This window comes from Mobula birostris, chromosome 3 (genome assembly GCF_030028105.1).
Source record: "Mobula birostris isolate sMobBir1 chromosome 3, sMobBir1.hap1, whole genome shotgun sequence".
NCBI lineage: Eukaryota > Metazoa > Chordata > Chondrichthyes > Myliobatiformes > Myliobatidae > Mobula > Mobula birostris.
The window spans coordinates 163,630,642-163,649,084 of NC_092372.1; the positions used below are offsets into that span (position 1 = coordinate 163,630,642).

General features: G+C 39.5%; 1 protein-coding gene across 1 annotated transcript in view; it reads right to left on the reverse strand.

The window, feature by feature from the left end:
• The window catches only part of LOC140195385 (contactin-associated protein-like 2), a 1,890,266-nt gene that overhangs the window by 1,207,327 nt on the left and 664,496 nt on the right, over window positions 1-18,443 (reverse strand). The window contains exon 3 of the mRNA XM_072253599.1: window positions 16,931-17,124. Coding sequence (XP_072109700.1) covers window positions 16,931-17,124 — 194 coding nt within the window. The remainder of the gene's footprint in view (window positions 1-16,930; window positions 17,125-18,443) is intronic.

The window sequence follows — 18,443 nt, forward strand, 5'->3', positions numbered from 1 at the left end:
TAGGTAATTTTTAAGATAAGGACATGTTCGGCACAGTTTTGTGGGTTTTCTATAATAAAAAGACTCATTTATTAATAAAAATGAAGGCAATAGCAGATTGGGCAGCATCTACAGGGACAGAAGCAGAGTCGTTATTTAATGTTTCACTTATCATCTGTGTTATTCAGCAATTTTTCATAACAGAAAGGAAAATATTAAAGGGCACAGATGCTTGAGGAAGATTAAGGAAACAGGCCACAGCTGGAGATTTTAGGAGAGATATCAAAAAGCCATTTCAGTCAGAATGTTCTACAAAATTGTGGCCAATCATTTTAATTCCTCACCCCATTCCTGTTTCGACATTTTGGTCCATGCCCACCTCCTCTGCTATGATGATACCACTTTCAGCGAGGAAGAACACCTCATATTCCATCTAGGTAGCCTTCAACCAGGCTTCCAACCAACTGGCATGCACATTGATTTCTCCTTCTGGCAATTTTTTACACTCCTCATTCTCTCTTCTTCTATTCTTCACTCTGGCCTCTTACCTCTTCTCTTCACCTGCCTATCGCCATCACCATAGGGCTCCCCCTCCTTCTGTTTATCCCATGATTCACTCTTGTCTCTGATCAGATTCCTTTCTCTCCAGCACTTTCCCTTTCTCACCCACCTGGCTTCACCTTCTAACTTCATCCACTCCCCTGACTTTTTAATTCTGCCTTTCCAGTCCAGAAGAAGGGTCTCAACCGAAACGTCTCCTATTTATTCATTTCCGCAGGTGCAACCCGACCTGCTAAGTTTTTGGTGCTCCCTTCTCACTGCTGCTATCAGGAATAAGGTACTGGAGCCTTAAGACCCACACCACCAAGTTCAGAAACAATTATTACCCCTCAAGCATTAGGTTCTTGAACCAGTGGGGATAACTTCACTCACCACATGACTGAACTGTTCTTACAATGTATAGACTCCTTTTCAAGGACTCTTCGTCTTATGTTCTCAATATTATTTATTTATTATTTCCTATTTTTTCTTCTGTATTTTTACAGTTTGTTCTCTTTAGCATGTTGTTTGTTTTGTCCATCCTGCTGGGTAGGGTCTTTCAATAATTCTATTATGTTTCTTGAATTCACTAAGTATGCCCACAAGAAAACAAATCTCAGTATTGTATAACATATGTACTTTAATAATAAATTTATTTTGAACTATGAGTTCTTCCAGCATTTTGTGTGTGTTGCTCTGGATTTCCAGCATCTGTAGAATCTCTTGTGTTAAAGAGGACACATTTGTGTTATCATCACTGTCTTGCAATTGTAATTGTAAATACAGTGGATTCCAGGTAATTGGGCCATCAATTAATCAGGGAAACTGCTTATTTGGGACAAAAACTAATTGACAAAATAGCTGGGATTCCTTTCATTTATTTGGGACACTATACCACTTAATTCTGACAGGAGGCTGCTGCTGCAAAGTTTCTTGCTACTGTCAGTCACGTGCACTTGTTAGACCCTACACCATGCTTGGAGCAAACAGTTTTTAAATTGCATAAATTGCACGAATTTGTGTGCTTTTCAGAAAGTAGTGATTGTTGTCACTGATAGTTGGTGACAAATAAGCAGTCAGACAATTCAGAACTATTTTGCTCACTGCGATTTCAAGCATTCACGCCTGGAGATGCCGGAAACGACTGGGAGTGAAGATGAAACAATTTCACTACTTTAACAAGTTAGGGACTATGAATAATTTGAAGGTATCGACAATCATTTTAAATTTTACAATGAGGATGCAATCATCAAAAGTATTGTATGAAGTCAGGGGTCTGCGCTGATTTTGTTCATTTACAGTCAATCAAAAGTACATGGCAATGTACACTGGATGAATTCCTCTGTTGATAACTACTATAAACTAATGCATATATTTACAAACTGTACTGGTATTGAGTGTTCTAACTTGTTCTATATTTCATTTAAATAGATGATTTGTTACTCAGTTAAATGGTAGTTTACCTTTTTTTATACCTTTTAACTACTTTCATGAAGTTTCGGCTAATTGGGGCAGCTGCTTAATTGGGCCAAAATGTACTGGTGTTGTGTCCCAATTAACCGGAATCCACCATATTTATGGTCTTACACAATACTCCTCATTGTTGAGATGATTACAGTGAAATTTTCCCTTGGTCTTCAGTTCCTATTTGTTTTGGTAAATATTCTGATTTCGTTAATGATAAGGGATTACAAATTTACAGAATTAGTGTTTGTTGATCCATTGTTTGAAATTCAATCCTTTCAAACAAAGACACTATAAACTTTCAGAATTCTAATTATATGAACGTTATCTGAAATTGGTATATAACTAATGCAGTGTGAAACATCATCCCAGAGGGTTTGATAGATTATACCAGTCTCGGTGTAATTCCATTATTGAAAAATAATTTCTGTACCTGGATATTAATTCACTGCTATGCATGACTACTTTTGTGTGTGTCTGTCACTGAAAAGGCTATTTTTAACAATATCCATATCATATGGATATGGCAGTTTATGGCAGAATTGCAAAGCTGTGGGTCATCAAAAAAATTGACAGTACTTGAAGAGAATCCAAAGGTATTGTTCATATTATTTTTGCCAGTTTACCAAAGTTCCAGTAAGATAATCTAATTCGTGCTTCCTCTGTGATCCTTTCAGAAATTATTTAATAAGGGATTAAACATGAGCACTTCCGACATGTTGGAGCCTCCTTTGCTGCCAGCACAGACCAGATCCAATGACAGCACAAAAATTAAGTAAAGTCATTAAACTTTATTTATTTAGAATAACTAGCTTTATCCTGGAATTAGTTGAAATGTGTTTCTAACATACAACAAAAATAGACCCATGATGCAAATATGCATGAAGTATTGAAGGTTTGAGATATGATTGTGGAAGATGTTTTTGCCATCAATTCTGTTCTGTTTAATTCATTAAGAATCCATTTGCAAATTGGGAAAAGGTCATTCCCTTCACAGTTTATAAAGAGGTGGTGATCTTGTTTAGATAATAAGGATATTGAAATATTTGGTGTTTGGATGATCTTTGAAATAAGGACCTAAATACAGTTCAAACTTGTCTGTCAAAGAATTCCGGTGAACGCAGTAGGCCACGCAGCATCTATAGGAAGACGGGCCGAAATGTCGACTGTACCTCTTCCTATAGATGCTGCCTGGCCTGCTGCGTTCAGAATTTTTTATGTGTGTTGCTTGAATTTCCAGCGTCTTGATTTCCTTGTGTTTGCGTGTCAAAGAATTCGAACAGATTTGTCGGGCAAAATTTCCCCTTAATGGAACCATGCTGACTTTGGCCTATTTTGTCATGTGCTTCCCAGTACCCTGAACTTTCATCCTTAATAATGGATTCCAAGATCTTCTCAATCACTGAGGTCAGTCTAACTAGCCTATACTTTCTTTCCTTTTTCTGCCTTCCTCCCTCCTTAAAGAGTGGAGTGACATTTACAATTTTCCAGTTGTTCGGAACCATTCCAGAATCTAGTGATTCTTGAAAGATCATTACTAATGCCTCCACGATCTCTTCAGCTACTTCGTTCAGAACCCTGAGGTGCAGTTGATCTGAGCCAGGTGATTTATCTACCCTCAGACTTTTTAGCTTCCCAAGAACCTCGTGATTGGTAATAGCAACAAAACTCACTTCTGTCCCCTGAGACTCTCATACTTCTTTCATTCTGCTAATGTCACCCACAGTGAGGACTGATAAAAGAAAATACTAATGATATTCCTCAACCATTTCCTTGTCCCACACTAATCCCTCTCCAGTGTCATTTTCCAGCCATCTGATATCCACTCTTGTCTCTCTTTTACTCTTTACATATCTGATAAACCATTTGTGTCCTCTTTTTATTGGCTATTATTGGCTAACTTACCATTGTATTTCATCTTTTCTCTCTTTAGGGCTTTTTTATTTGCACTCTATTGGTTTTTAAAAGTCTCCCAATCCTCTGCCTTCCCACTAATTTTTGTTGTATTACACGCCCTCTCTTTTCCTTTTATGCTTAATTTGTCTTCCCTTTAAAATATATATCAAAGGCTTCATCTTTGAGAAAATCTTTCCTGCATATTCTGAATTGCTCCCAGAAACTCCAGTCATTGTTGTTATGCCATCAACCCTACTAGAGGCCCCTTACAATCAGCTTTGGCCAGCTCCTCTCTCATGCCTCTGTAATTCCCTTTAGATTAGACTAAACCAATGAAATGCAATTGGCCTCTAACCAGAAGTGCAAAAGAATATTGTTATTTACAAAATAACTGCGAATAAAAAGTGCTACAGCATACAAATATAAAAATACGGAGACAGTACAATATGGGTGCAATACTGCTTAGTGCTGTGATGTGAGGTTCAGCAGGGTCACAGCCTCAGCGAAGAAGCTCTTCCTGTGCCTGCTGGTGCGGGAGTGGAGGCTCCTGAAGTGCCTACCGAATCGGAGGAGAGTAAAAAGTCCATAGTTAGGGTGAGATGCATCGTTGATCGCCCTGCCCAGGCAGCATTTATGGTAAGTGTTCTCAATGGTGGGCAATTGGGTGCCGATAATCCACTGGGCAGTTTTCACCACTCGCTGGAGTGCTTTGCGGTCCGATACGGGACATTTGCGATACCACACTGAGATGCAGTTGGTGAGTATGCTCTCAATGGTACAGCGGTAAAAATCCATCAGTAGCCTGGGACAGAGGTGAGCTTTCTTGATGCTCCACAGGGAATAAAGGTGCTGTTGCGCCTTTTTGATCAGGATGGAGGAGTTCAGTGACCAGGTGAAATCCTTGGAAATGTGGACACCAAGGAACCTGAAGCTTGATACATGCTCCACTACAGTTCCCTAATGTAGATGAGAATGTGAGTGTGGCTCCTAGCATGCCTGAAGTCCACAATGATCTCCTTGGTCTTCTGGGTGTTAAGGGCCAGGTTGTTATCAGCACTCCACGTGGCCAGGTGCTGGACCTCATCCCTGTAGGCCGTCTCGTCATCCCCTCTGATCAGACCAACCACCGTGGTGTCGTCTGCGAACTTGATTATGGAATTAGAACCGTGTACAGGAACACAGCCATAGATGAAAAGGGAGTACAGAAGAGAGCTCAGTACACAGCCTTGAGGCACGCTGGTATTCAGGGTGAGAGTGGAGGAGGAGATGTTGTTTAACTTAACAGATTGGGGTCTGTTAGTCAGAAAGTCCAAGGTCCAATTGCAGAGGGATGAGCTGATACCAAACTGGCGAAGTTTGCCAATCAGCTAAACTTCACTAAAATACTGATACATCTGATTTCATCTTCTTTCTCTCAAACTGCAAGGTGAATTCTATCACATTATGATCACTGCTTCCCAAGAGTTCCTTTCAAACCTGGTTCATTACACAATACCCCACCCATAATTGCCTTTTGCCAAGTGAACTCAATCATAAGCTGCTCTAAAAAGACAACTTGTTGACTTTCTATAAACTACCCCTTTAGGGATCCAGCACTAACCTGATTTTCCCAATCAGCCTGCATATTGAAATCCTTTATAACCATCACAACTTTGCCCTTTTTACATGCCTCTTCTATGTCCCATTGTATTTGTAGCCCACTTCCTGGCAACTTTTTGGAGACTGGTATATAATTCCCATCGGTGTCTTTTCTTAACTCTACTCAAAAGGATTCTACATCTTTTAGATCTTATGTCATTTCTTTCTAAGGATCTGATTTGATTTTTAACCAACAGGGTCACACCTCCCCCTCCGTCTACCTGCCTGCCCTTTTAATACAATTTGTATCTTTGGATGTTAAGCTCCCAACTATGATATTATGTTAGCCACAATTCAGTGATGCCCACAACATAACTGCCAATCTCCAACTGCGCTACAAGCTCATCTACCTTATTCAGTATACTGCGTACATTCAAATATAACTCCTCCAGTCCTATATCCATCATCCTTAATGATTTTGGCCCCCTGTTACTCTTTAACTTATCCCAATTTTGCCCTACTATCTGCTTGTCCCTCCTCACAGACTCACTGCACACTGCATCTATTTGTATACCAACTGCTCCATCCTCAGCCCCATCACTCTGGTTCCCTTCCCCCTGCCAAATTAGTTCAAATCCTCCCAAACAACACTAGCAAACCTGCAAGTGTACTATACCTCACTGCTTTTATATCCTTTGTTCCTTCTTCACCACCTTATCTTGCTGAGCTGGCACCTTGAAGATTCATTGAACAGAGTACAAAGGTGCCTCACATGCTTAATATTCTCTAGCACCTGATCATTTATTATTTATGCCCTCATAAAGAGGGCAATAATCACATCAGGATTAAATTCCATCTGTCATTGTTCTGCTAAATTAGTTCTTCTAAATCCTAAATAAGTATTTCCTTTCCAACATATCACATAAAATGCTGGACATGGGACCTGGTTCAAGTACCGACTCTAAGAGCCCTTCACAAAGTCAGGCTGCATCCCTCAACTTCATAGTGAAAAAGAAACATTCACACAATTCTTTTCCCCAAACTTGTGCTTTTTGTGGCTTGTATTAAATATACAATTTTCCCAGTGGAGTCAACCTCTATCCATCTGGAGCAATTAATCTAATTCAGAATCTCAAGCAGGAACTGCTGGTTTGTCAATTCGTCATTCCCTTAAGCTAAACCTCCAGCATTAAGCATATCACACACTGATGGAAAACTGTTAGAGCTGTAAAATTCTATGTGAAGTCAGCTGTGACATAACTGAGTATGCAATGAGCCAAAACCCTGAAACTTTGAAACTGTTGAAACATAAGGCTCCAGAGCCTAAAAGATAATCAGCCTTCTGTACGTTATTTGCGAATCCAATAAGATTTATAGCAGCTCTTAAGAATTCCTGAAGGCAGTTACTGTTTTGTCCTTAGAGATAAGAAATGAAACACAGTTGACCATGACAAATGAAGGACAGGCCAACTTCACACATCCACCTACAGAGCGAGGACATGAAACCTGGTACCTCAGGCTCCAAAAGGATGCACAAACCATTAATAGAAGCAAATCAAAGGACAAGTCAACAGTGTGAACTCCATCACTTAAAAGATCAAAATCCTACTGTGACATTGAACATCTAATGAATGCATTGGGTTGAAGCATGATTTGTTGCTAGCACAGCTAAAGTAAGGATACTGGATGAGTAAACAGACCAGTTTTAAGACCATGAAGCTCACTTACTGAAGGAATGGGTTTGCAAGCTGAGAGACTGCAGAGAGTTTCTAATAGCCTGTACACACAACTGAACACTGAGGTGATAACAGCTTCACCTAAAGTAGCCAAGTATTCCAACCTTTTTTACGAATTTATTTCAGTGAGAATAAATCTAGATTTGACTTAAATGAGTCCTTATGCAATTACCCCATTTCAGTTCTATCACAAAATAATAGTGTTAGAATAGTGTTGTCAGCTCCACCTTGATCACAAGCTCAGCTTCGGAGTGGGCTACTCTAGACAAGCAACCATCCCAAAAGTTACAGTATTCTAGTAGCATGCCTATGCATTTTCATGACTGCGAATATTACTATATGTGAAAAAAACAATCTAATGTTGTTCTGAATTCTACCTCAAAGGCACTAGTTCCATCTTTAAAAGCAGTTGGCTCACAATCCACATTTATACTATTTTGGACTGCTTCTTGATGCAGCAAATTCATACTCAAATTGAGCTTTCATTTTATCCTTTCACGCTATTCCTCTGTTCCTTTCCACCCGCATCTCCTGTTTCCTGGACATCTGCACTCACCCCACCTTCCCACCACCATAACAGTGATAGAGTTCCTTTTGTCCTTAGCTACCATCCTATGAGGTTCAGATCCAACACAGCGTTCTCCAAAGCGCTCAACATCACCAAAGGGATCCTGCTACACACACATCTTTACCTCCCCCCCCCAACCTACTTTCCACAGGGATCACTTCCTCTGTGATTTCTTTGTCCATTTGTCCCTCCCGCCAGTCTCCCTCCTACAAGCAGACAAAGTGCTGCACCTGCCCATTCACCTCCCTTCAGGGTCCCAAACAATCCTTGGAAGTGAGGCAACACTTCATCTTGTGGGGTCATTACCTTTCTTCAGTGTTCCCTATGCAGCCTCCCCTACACTGGTAAGACCAGTTGTAAATTGGGGAACCACTTCATTGAGCACCTCAGCTCCTTACACCAAAGTCAAACTTCTTGGTAGCCAAACATTTTAATTCCAATTCCCATCCCCTTCTGACATGTCAGTCCATGGCCTCCACTTGTGGCATGATAAGGCCACCCTCAGGGTGGAGGAGCAACACCTTATATTCCATCTGGGTGCCTCCAACATGATGGCATGAATATCAATTTCTCCTTCCTGTTAAAAAAAAATCCCTTTCCCTCCCCTCTTCCTCTATTCTCCTCTCTGGCCTTCTACCTCTTCTCACCTGCCTATCACCTCCACCTGGTTGCCCCCCTTCCGTTTCTCCTACAATCCACTCTGCTCTCCAATCACAGTCCCTCTTCTCCGGCCCTTTTCCTTTCCTACCCACCTGGATTCACCAATCACCTTCTAGCTATCCTCCTTCCCCTCTCCCCATCTTTTCATTCTGGCATCTTCCCCATTCCTCTCCAGTCCTGAAGAAAGATCTCTGCCTTAAACATTGACTGTTTGTTCTTTTCTATGGATGCTGCTTGACTTGCTGAGTTCCTCCAGCATTTTGTGCATTTTGCTTTATTCTTTTGTTCCTTTCTTTAAAATCAAAACCCGATGAGTAAATGAGACCTAGAGGCAATGAGTCAACATCACGTGCAATAAAATTCAGTTCCTCATCTCTCACTCTAGAAATAGCTAGCTCTACTCAAACAACTGTCAAGTGAATGCTTCTGCTGCGTGAACTGATACTGAAATTCCAAACCTGCTTTCTTCTTGACTCATCCATCATTCTAACTGAATTGTTTAGCTTCTAGCAAACAAATACTTTTAACCCAATTAGTACATTGGCTCATCTCTATCTTTAATTTAAATTTTCTTGTCAATTTTCTACCCTCCACTCTTGGGGACAGTCATTACTTCTCGGGGCATGGTTCCAAGGATGACAGTAACTCACCACTTATCCATTTGGTGACTATTTGAATAAAACATTTTAACGCTGATAACAACGTTTCACTGAAAAAAAAATCATTCCAGTTAAATCTGATTTTACCCATAGAAACAGAGCTCACTGAACAGCCAGCAGGAGAGGCATTCCCTGATGCTCAGCACACTCTGTGTATGTGGTTGCTGGGATGGGGGGCAGAACAACTGAAAGAAAGGAACCAAGCACCAGAATCAAACATGGAGCCTTCACATTTTTTTTCCAGTTATGTTCAAAGTAATCATCTACATGAAGCAATGAATGGTTTTTCACAACTGGAGAGTACCAAGATGTTTTGACATGTTGATTTGATGCCAGCCAAACAGTTGCAAGCTCATGTAATGTTGACTGATACTTTCTGAAACCTTCACAGATTTAATGTACACATCAGTATTTGGACAGCAGGTGGTTACAATAACACTATTTACAAATTATATTATTTTTCAATTGTCTTTTGAAAAGATTAGCATTAATAATTTTGAACAGATTTTCCAAAAAGTTTCAATAATATCAGTGTTACAATTTTAATAATAGTAAAACAATGAATGTGAATACTGTATATCCAACAGGAATCAGCCTTTTCCCTTAAAGTCCATAATTATTGTTACTAATTCATTAATCAAAATTACCATGGCATGTGAGAGAACTTTATAGAAAATTATCACCAATTTGGGCACACTCTCTCAAAAAGATTGGCAGCCTCTTTCCCATGGTGTCTGATTCTTTCTCTACAGATCTTAACTGGAGCACCTTCTAAGCACACAGATAACTGTTGTCATTTTTAAACTAGATTTTGAGATGACAAATGTCTGGCAAAGGAGTTTTCAATACATTCTGAGATAAGCTATTGCTAATCATTCAACAACTTAAATAGAAGTGGTTTCAGAAGAGCAACAGAATAACTTTCACTAATGATAAGTAGCAGCACGTGGTGAGGCAAAAGTGGACGTCAACAAAGATGCAGACAAATATTTTGTTTAGGTGTCACATCGCTGGTGGTTGAGATCATAAAGTCATAGATTTGTACAGCACAGAACCACGCTCCTCAGCACAGCATGCTGCCCTTTCTGCCCATCTACACTCACCTCGTTTTCCTGCATTGGGACAATATCCGTCTATGCCTTGACTTTTTAAGCAGCTGTCTAATTGTCTCTTAAGTGTAGTAATAGTATTTGATTCTATCACTTTCTTTTGCACTGTGTTTGAGATATCAGCCATGTTCTGTGTAAAAAGAATAACTGTCCCCTCAGATGCCCTTTAAATCTCCTACCTCTCACTATGTTTTATTGTTTTCTTTATCTCCCAAACTATTTTGAATATGTTTCTCATAATCTTATACACTGCTATTAGTTCAGCCCTAAGCCTCATTTGCTCCAGGGAGAACAAGACCAGCTATCTCGATCCTTCATCATAACTGAAGTCCTCCAATCCAAGCAACGTTCTGTTGAATCTCCTCTGCGCTCTTTCCAGTGCAATCACATTCTTCCTTTATTGTGGTGACCAGAACTGCACACAATGCTCTATGTATTGCCTAAGCAATGTTTCAGAGTTGTAAAACATCCCAACTTTTCTACTCTATGTTCAGACCTGTGAAGTCAAGCATGTCATATGCTTTCATTACTTCATTATCTACCTATGCCTTCATTTTCATAGAACTATAGATTTAAACGCCAAGGTCCCACTGTCCATTGAAATTTATTAGTGCCCAACCATTTGCTGTCTACATCCTCCCCCATTTGACCTGACATTTGTCAGGAATAAATTTGCCATTGCTCTCTCCAAGGTACCATTTGACTTGTATCCTGCTATACCCTTAGACTAATTTCCTTCCGAATTAAGACCACTAATTTTTGCACCAAAAATATGCCAAACATACCTCATTATATACTTACATAATATACTTCATTCTGGAAAGATCTCAGCAGTGATCCTTGTAATGTACCAATAGCCACAAACTTCAATCAGTAAAATATCTTTCCACTTCTGCTTCCTATCTCTAAGCCAATTTTGGATCCAATCTATCACCTCACCTTGGATCATATGTGTCTTATGGACATCCAGCTGGACCAGCCTACCATACTGGACCTTGTCAAACACCTTACTAAAATTCATGTAGCTAGCATCTACCACCCTGCCTTCATCAGCTTTCCCTGTCACCTCCTGAAAAACTCAATCAAATTTGTGAGGCAAGATTTCCCCCACACACAGCCATGCTGACTAACCTGAGTCAGCGCTTGCCTTTCTCCACTGATTTCCCTACCAGTGACTTAAGGCTCATTGGCCTGTAGTAACCAAGTTTATCCCTGCAGATGACTAAAATGAACACAGAGAGTGACTGATAAATATGCTCAACAATAAGCTTGATGAACTAACAGGCTTGGGAAAGTGATCATTGGGTAGTTGAAAGCCATCTCTGCAAGAAGCTTTGGATATTAGGATACTCTCTAGCATAAAGTGATTGTCAACATCTTCAGCACAATCTTGATCACACCATTGAATTGCAGAGTTCATCCTCCAACCAGCACCTATGTCCTTGTCAACAAGGTACCTGGTCTAACAAGGACCCTCAGCAGTTCAACATTATGGAGATGCATTCTGGATGTACTTTATCTTCAGATTGACTGGAATACAAACAGAGAAGTGAGAGTGTAGACATTGGCTCCTGCAATGTTTACAAAGCTGCTGCTAAGAGTAGTCAGCCCACTTTTAATAGAACATGCAAGTGGCCTTCCTCTTAGAAGGACATAGACATAAAACTATGAGCTGTGGCGAATAACTCCAGCTCTAGTTTAGAAGGAGCATTACGCTTAACAGTTCATGGCAGTCACTTGGCATCATGCCCGCTGGCAATCCTGCAGCAGGTAGCAAACTTCAGCAAAGATAACAGCCAATGCAACACAGACATCTTTACACACTGCTCCTCCCTGAGATCTATTCAGATCTAAGAAAGCTTCCTGAAAACAGTGGATAGATATTTATCTCCGTACACATCCCTTACCCTCTTCCAACAGTTTGCTTGATACTGAGTGTCACCTACTCATTTTCCAACTCATATGATATTGCAAGGATCTCAGAGAACAAGCAGCTTACAGAGAAGCCTTCATGTGAGGACAAAGTCTTTCATCACCTGTCACACCAGTCCCCACAGATTTTATTATAAAGAACTCTAACAACTGCAAAACATTTGTAGAATCTTAATGTCAACTTGTAGAAACCACACAGCAATTTTATTCAAGGGAGCTGATAACCCCTTTAGTGATAGTGGAGGATCAAGTTTAATTATTTAAGCTTTCATCCAAATTTATCTGTATAATCACAAATGTAAAATTGTCCATGTAGCAGCAATAATGGGTAAAAAAGCAAAGAGAATATTTCATCCTTTCATTAAAATTAGACATTGATGAACTTCAGAGTAATGATTATTAAGAGTAGACTGAGCATACAAGATAAGCACTTCAATACATCAACTCCTATCCATGGGCAACCTGGTTTCAAATTGCTGAAAATTATTGGAAAAAGAGCAATTTACTATTTAATTGCTGTACACTTGTTAGCTTTTAAGATGTTGAACTTTCCTGAATATTCAAAATCTGCCTATTAGTGCCATTGCAACTAAAAAAAACTAATCTTAATTTTAAAGAGCCTAATCAAATCATCACCATTTTCAAGATTTTAATGTGGAGGTGTGACCAGTTTTCTGAGCAGGGCCATCGTTTACCAGAATATTAAACAAGTTGCAAAAAATTGCAAAAAACTGACATGCCTGACCTAATTTGCATTAAAAAAAAATCTGCTGTTCATCAGACTGGTTCAACATGTTTCAGGGATATCATTCAGATTTTCCCTGCACAATGGAAACTTTAGGACTTGATAAGAAAATCTAGAAATTGAGGTGTTACCAAAATCAGGTCATTTTTAATCAAAACATAAAAAATAAATATCAGTTTTATTTTTTAAAAAATCACACATTTCACAGTATGATTTTAAATACAACGTTACTGTATAATGTAATTCAGGATTCAAGATTGTTTAATGTCACTTCCGGGACGTAAATGTAAAAGACAACAAAATTGTTACTCTGGATCCATTGTAGCAAACACAAAAAGACACACAACAAGGTAAAGAATGCAATAATAAATAAAACACAATAAATATACATACATATGATAACTTATATACATAGATTGATTTTATGTCCATAAACTGATGCTAGTCACAGGAGTGTCTGTACATAAGGTGACTCTGACAGACAGGAGATGATAAAGTAGTGGGGTTGTTTGGTGTGGAGGGGGTAGGTTAGTGGGTTGAGGTGTTGATCAGGCCTGCTGCTTGTAAGTAGATGTTTTTTGAGTCTGGTGTTCCTGGCATGGATACAACATAGCTTCCTCCCTGATGGGAATGGGACAAATAATCCATGAGCAGGGTGTGTGAGATCCTCTATGATATTACTGGCCCTTTTCCAGCCCCTTTCTGTATCAATATCATTGATGGCAGATAGGCTGGTGCTGGTGATGTGTTGCGCAGTTTTGACTACTTATTGTAGAGCCTTCTCAACTACCGCAGTGCTGTTTCCCTGTTAGGATGCTCTCTGCTGTGCAGTTGTAGAATGACATTAGTGTGGATGTGCAAAGTCTAGCTCTTTTCAGCGTCCTCAGAAAGCAGAGGTGTTGGTGAGTTTTCCTGACTAAGTGGGAAGTGTTTTAGGACCAAGAGAGTTTGTGTGTGATGTGCACTCCCAGGAGTTTGAAACTGCTTGCTTCAAGAGGATCACAATCTTGTTGTGGGTTGGAGGCTTGCATACCTCAATGATCCAGAGAGTTATGATGGCTGGTGTTAAGGCTTTATGCTTTTGCCTTTCGGTAGGGTCCTGCATGCCAGACAGGTCAAAGAGTAGAGGCCAGACTAAGAGTGGTCCAACAGTCCTCCAGGTACAGGGTTTCAGCTCAGGGCTAAAAAAAACTGAATGGTAAACCAGTAATGAATAATTCTTCTACATCTGAATGTTATGGCATTCCTGAGTTTCCAACAAAGACTTGCATTACCCACAGTCGTGAAAGGAAGCTACTGGCACAGTGAAGATAGTCCTGGATACTGGCAGAGCTGGAGGACCTTCATTGCTACCTTACATGCCAAGGCATAATGGGCAGTAAGTAAGCAGTTTTCACTGCTGTGCCACTGATGTAAAGATGGGTGTGAGTGATGTGAGCTCTTCTGAAGTCAATAACCATCTCTTTCATGTTGTTGACATTAAGGAAGAGATTATTTGCTCGGCCCTAGGCCTTTCCACCTCCTCTCTGTAGACTGGCTCATCATTGTTGGTGATGAGCCCCACCACTGTTGTGTCATCACTGAACTTGACAATGCATACAAAACATCCAAAATAAAAACAGAAAATGCTGAAAACATTCAGCAATCAGGTATTACCTGTGAAAGTAAAAACCTAAAACCCAAAGGTCAAAAGTCCTTTATTTCCACTTGAAAAGTGTTAAAAAAAATGTTAGTTTTAAGTTGCATAGATGGGAGGGAGGAAGGGAAAGAGATAGTGAAAAGGGCAACTCTGATAAAAACAGACAAACTGAGTTACTTGAAATTGATAAATTAAACACTGCCCTGAGGGCTCACTCTGCCCAAATGGAAGACAATATGCTGTTCCTCAAGCTTGTACTGGCAAGCTCTTTTCTAAGGTAAGTCATCTGTACTGTTAACCTGGTTTTCCTCTCCCAACGGATCAGATGAACATTTCCAAAAATCTTTTTTTGGTTTCATTTTCCTGTAACAGTTCTGCCCTGCTTTTCACAGCTTTTACAAAGTCCCCAATTCTATTGCAACTTTATTTTCTAATTACTCTTAATAATTGATCAACTAAAAGGCTTGGTTAACATGGTATCACTATGGTAACCCTTTCCTTCCCTTACCAGAGATATTCCCTTTGTCCCCTCCCAACAAACTCTGCAACCTAAGGCTGTGCTATTTTTGTACTTTCAGTTCAGATGACGGAAATGTTAATTGTTTCTTTTTCCGCAGATGCTGCCTGACTAGTTAAATATTTCTATATTTTTTCTGCTATTATTTCAGATTTCCTACAACTGCAATTTTTCTTATTTTCATTTCCAAAATGTTTCTACAAATGTTACAGTGGATTGCTTTAAAAAAGACTCAACATTAAAATCAAATTTTAATATTTACCATAGTACTTCCCAGAATATTTATTTCCCAATATCAAAAAAACAAGTCACAAGTTTAAGGTGCCAGAATTTCCAGAAGGCATTTAATAAGGTGCCGCATAAAAGATTTATCCGTAAGATAAGGATGCATGTAGTTGAGGGTGATGTATTAGCATGGATAGAGGATTGGTTAACTAATAAAAAGCAGAGTTGGGACACATAGGTGTTTCTCTGCTTGGCAATCAATGGTGAGCGGTGTGTGGCACCGGTTGGTGCTGGGCCTGCAAATGTTCACGATATACATTAACGATCTGGAAGAGGAAACCAAATGTAGTGTATCTAAGTTTGCTGATGATACTAAATTGGGTGGAAAAGCAAATTGTGCAGAAGGTACGGAGAGTCTGCAGAGAGATATAGATAGGTTAAGTAAGTGGGCAAGGGTCTGGCAGATGGAGTAAAATGCTGGTAAATGCGAGGTCATCCACTTTGGAAAGAAAAATAAAAGAGCAGATTATTATTTAAATAGTAAAAAATTGCAGCATGCTGCTGTGCAGGGGGACTTGGGAGTGTTTGTGCATGAATCACAAAAGGTTGGTTGCAGGTGCAGCAGGCTATCAAGAAGGCAAATGGGATATTGACCTTCATTGCTAGAAGGATTGAATTTAAGAGCAGGGAGGTTATTCTGCAACCGTACAGGGTACTGGTGAGGTCACACCTGGAGTACTGCATGCAGTTCTGGTCTCCTTACTTGAGGAAGGAAATACTGGCTTTGGAGGCGGTGCAGAGGAGGTTCACTAGGTTGATTCCAGGGATGAGGAGGTTGGACTATGAGGAGAGATTGAGTTGCCTGGGTCTGTACTCGCTGGAATTCAGAAGAGTGAGAGGAGATCTTATAGAAACATTAAAAATTATGGAAGGGATGGATAAAATAGAAGCAGGGAAATTGTTTCCACTGGTAGGTGAGACTAGAGCTAGGGGACATAGCTTAAGATTTGGGGTAGATTTAGGATGGAACTGAGGAGGAGCTGCTTTTCCCAGATACTAGTGAATCTCTGATATTCTCTGCCCAATGAAGCAGTGGATGTTACCTCAGTAAATATATTTAAGACAAGCTTGGATAGATTTTTGCATAGTAGGGAAATTAATGGTTATGGGGAAAAGGCAGATAGGTGGAGGTGAGTCCATGGCCAGTTCAGCCGTGATCTTATTGAATGATGGAGCAGGCTCGACAGGCCAGGTGGCCGACTCCTGCTCCTATTTCTTATGTTCTAAGCTGAAAGAAAAAAAGTTTTAAATTGGATTTGAGGGGAAGTTTTATTCATGGAAAGTGGTTGGTATCTGGAACTCACCACCAAAGGAAATGAATAGAGTTGGATATGATCATTATTTTGAAGTAACATTAATCACATAATTAAATAGCAAGGTATAGAAGAACACTTAATGCAAAATGGGATCGGTGTGCTGGGCAAAAAAAATTGGCTTGTGTTGTACAATTCTATGACTTAATGAATTAGTATGCAATGGACATCTTTGTAATTACCTGCAAAATTTGGTTAAGAATAGCACAATTAAGAAAGTAGCCAGGAAAATTATGTTATGAACAATTGGCATCTCATATTACTATTACATTGCTTGTAAATTAAACCATTAGCTGCAGTAAATACCTACCCAGATGTTGCCATCCTGATGGTACGGTTTCCAGTTCCGTCCTTTATCACTGTAAAGTAACCTATACTGTGTAACCCAGTCTGAACTGCTGTACCTGCCTTGGGTTGCTATGGCAGTGACTTGTTTTCTGTTCCCAAAGTCCAACTGCAACCATTGATAATGATCAGTATCTAGAGGGGACCAACCACCAGCACCTATAAACAAGAAAAAAATACCAATATTAAAATATGATATAGGTACAACTAAGTTATTTTGTGAAATGAACAGCACAAAATTGATATACTCCAAAGCTACCACAAAATAGCTGGTATAATAGCATCCAGAGAAACATTAAACTATCACTGCTTTAAAATATTCAATAGACTGTTGTCATTACTCTTTAAGAAGTTAATTTCCAAGACTCACTATCCTCCAAGATTTTTTTGTGCTTTGCATCTTACTTTTAAACAAGTTGCCCTCCAAGATTCTCCCACTGCAAAAAACCTGCTCTCCACAACCATCCTGACAATATCCCTCAGGATTTTACGTTTCAATCGAGTCTCCACTCACTTCTCTGAACTCCAGCAGATATTAACTTATCCTGGTCAAATCCCCCCCCCCATGAAATGGTGCTTATTCACCAGTCAAGTAAACATTTTCTGAAATTTCTGATGAATGAACATCTCGTTTTAAATGAGACTGACATTATGGACCAGATGTAGTATCACAATGCACTATACAACTTAAGTGTTACCATCCCCACTACTGTATTCAATACTCTTCTCAATTAATGATGCTTTGGGAGCTTTAAGTATGGTACTAAACCAGTTGCCTTTTATCCAAAACACATGTGACTTGTCAAAGAACTCCCATAAATTAGTCACACATAATTTCTCTTTCACCAAAGCACATCGATTTTGCCTTAAAGTTATCTCAATGTCCAGCTATAAAGTATATAAGACTTGGCTTTAACATTTTCTCCAATATAGATATTAAGCTAATTGGCCTTTGATTTCCTGCTTACTAGCTCATTTTTTTGAAAAAACCTTATTTTCCAACCTTCTGAATCTGTTCTCTAATCTAGGGAGTCTTTGGAAACACTTTTCCTCCCTTCCTTTCAATTCCCAAAATGTAGCTATTTGTAGATGTTACTTGTTTCCGCTGATGCATAATACCTGTTTAAATAATCTGCCATTTTGTTACATTCCAATAGTAATCCCTCAGACTCACTTTCTATGGAGTTAATGCCTACTTTTTGACTATTTTAAGATGTTTCTAGAACCACCGACTATTGTATTTCACATTTCCAGCAGACTTTTGTCTCATGCTATAACTTTTCCTCCCTTAGTAATCTTTAATGGCTGGTTATGTTCAATGGCCTGTTCAAATTACATTGCACATTTCATCTATTTTATTTTATTTAGAGATACAGCATGGAATAGACCCCTCCAGCCCTTGGAGTCTCGCCACCGCAGCAACCCCCGACAACCACGATTTAACCCTAAACTAATCACAGGACTATTTACAAAGACCA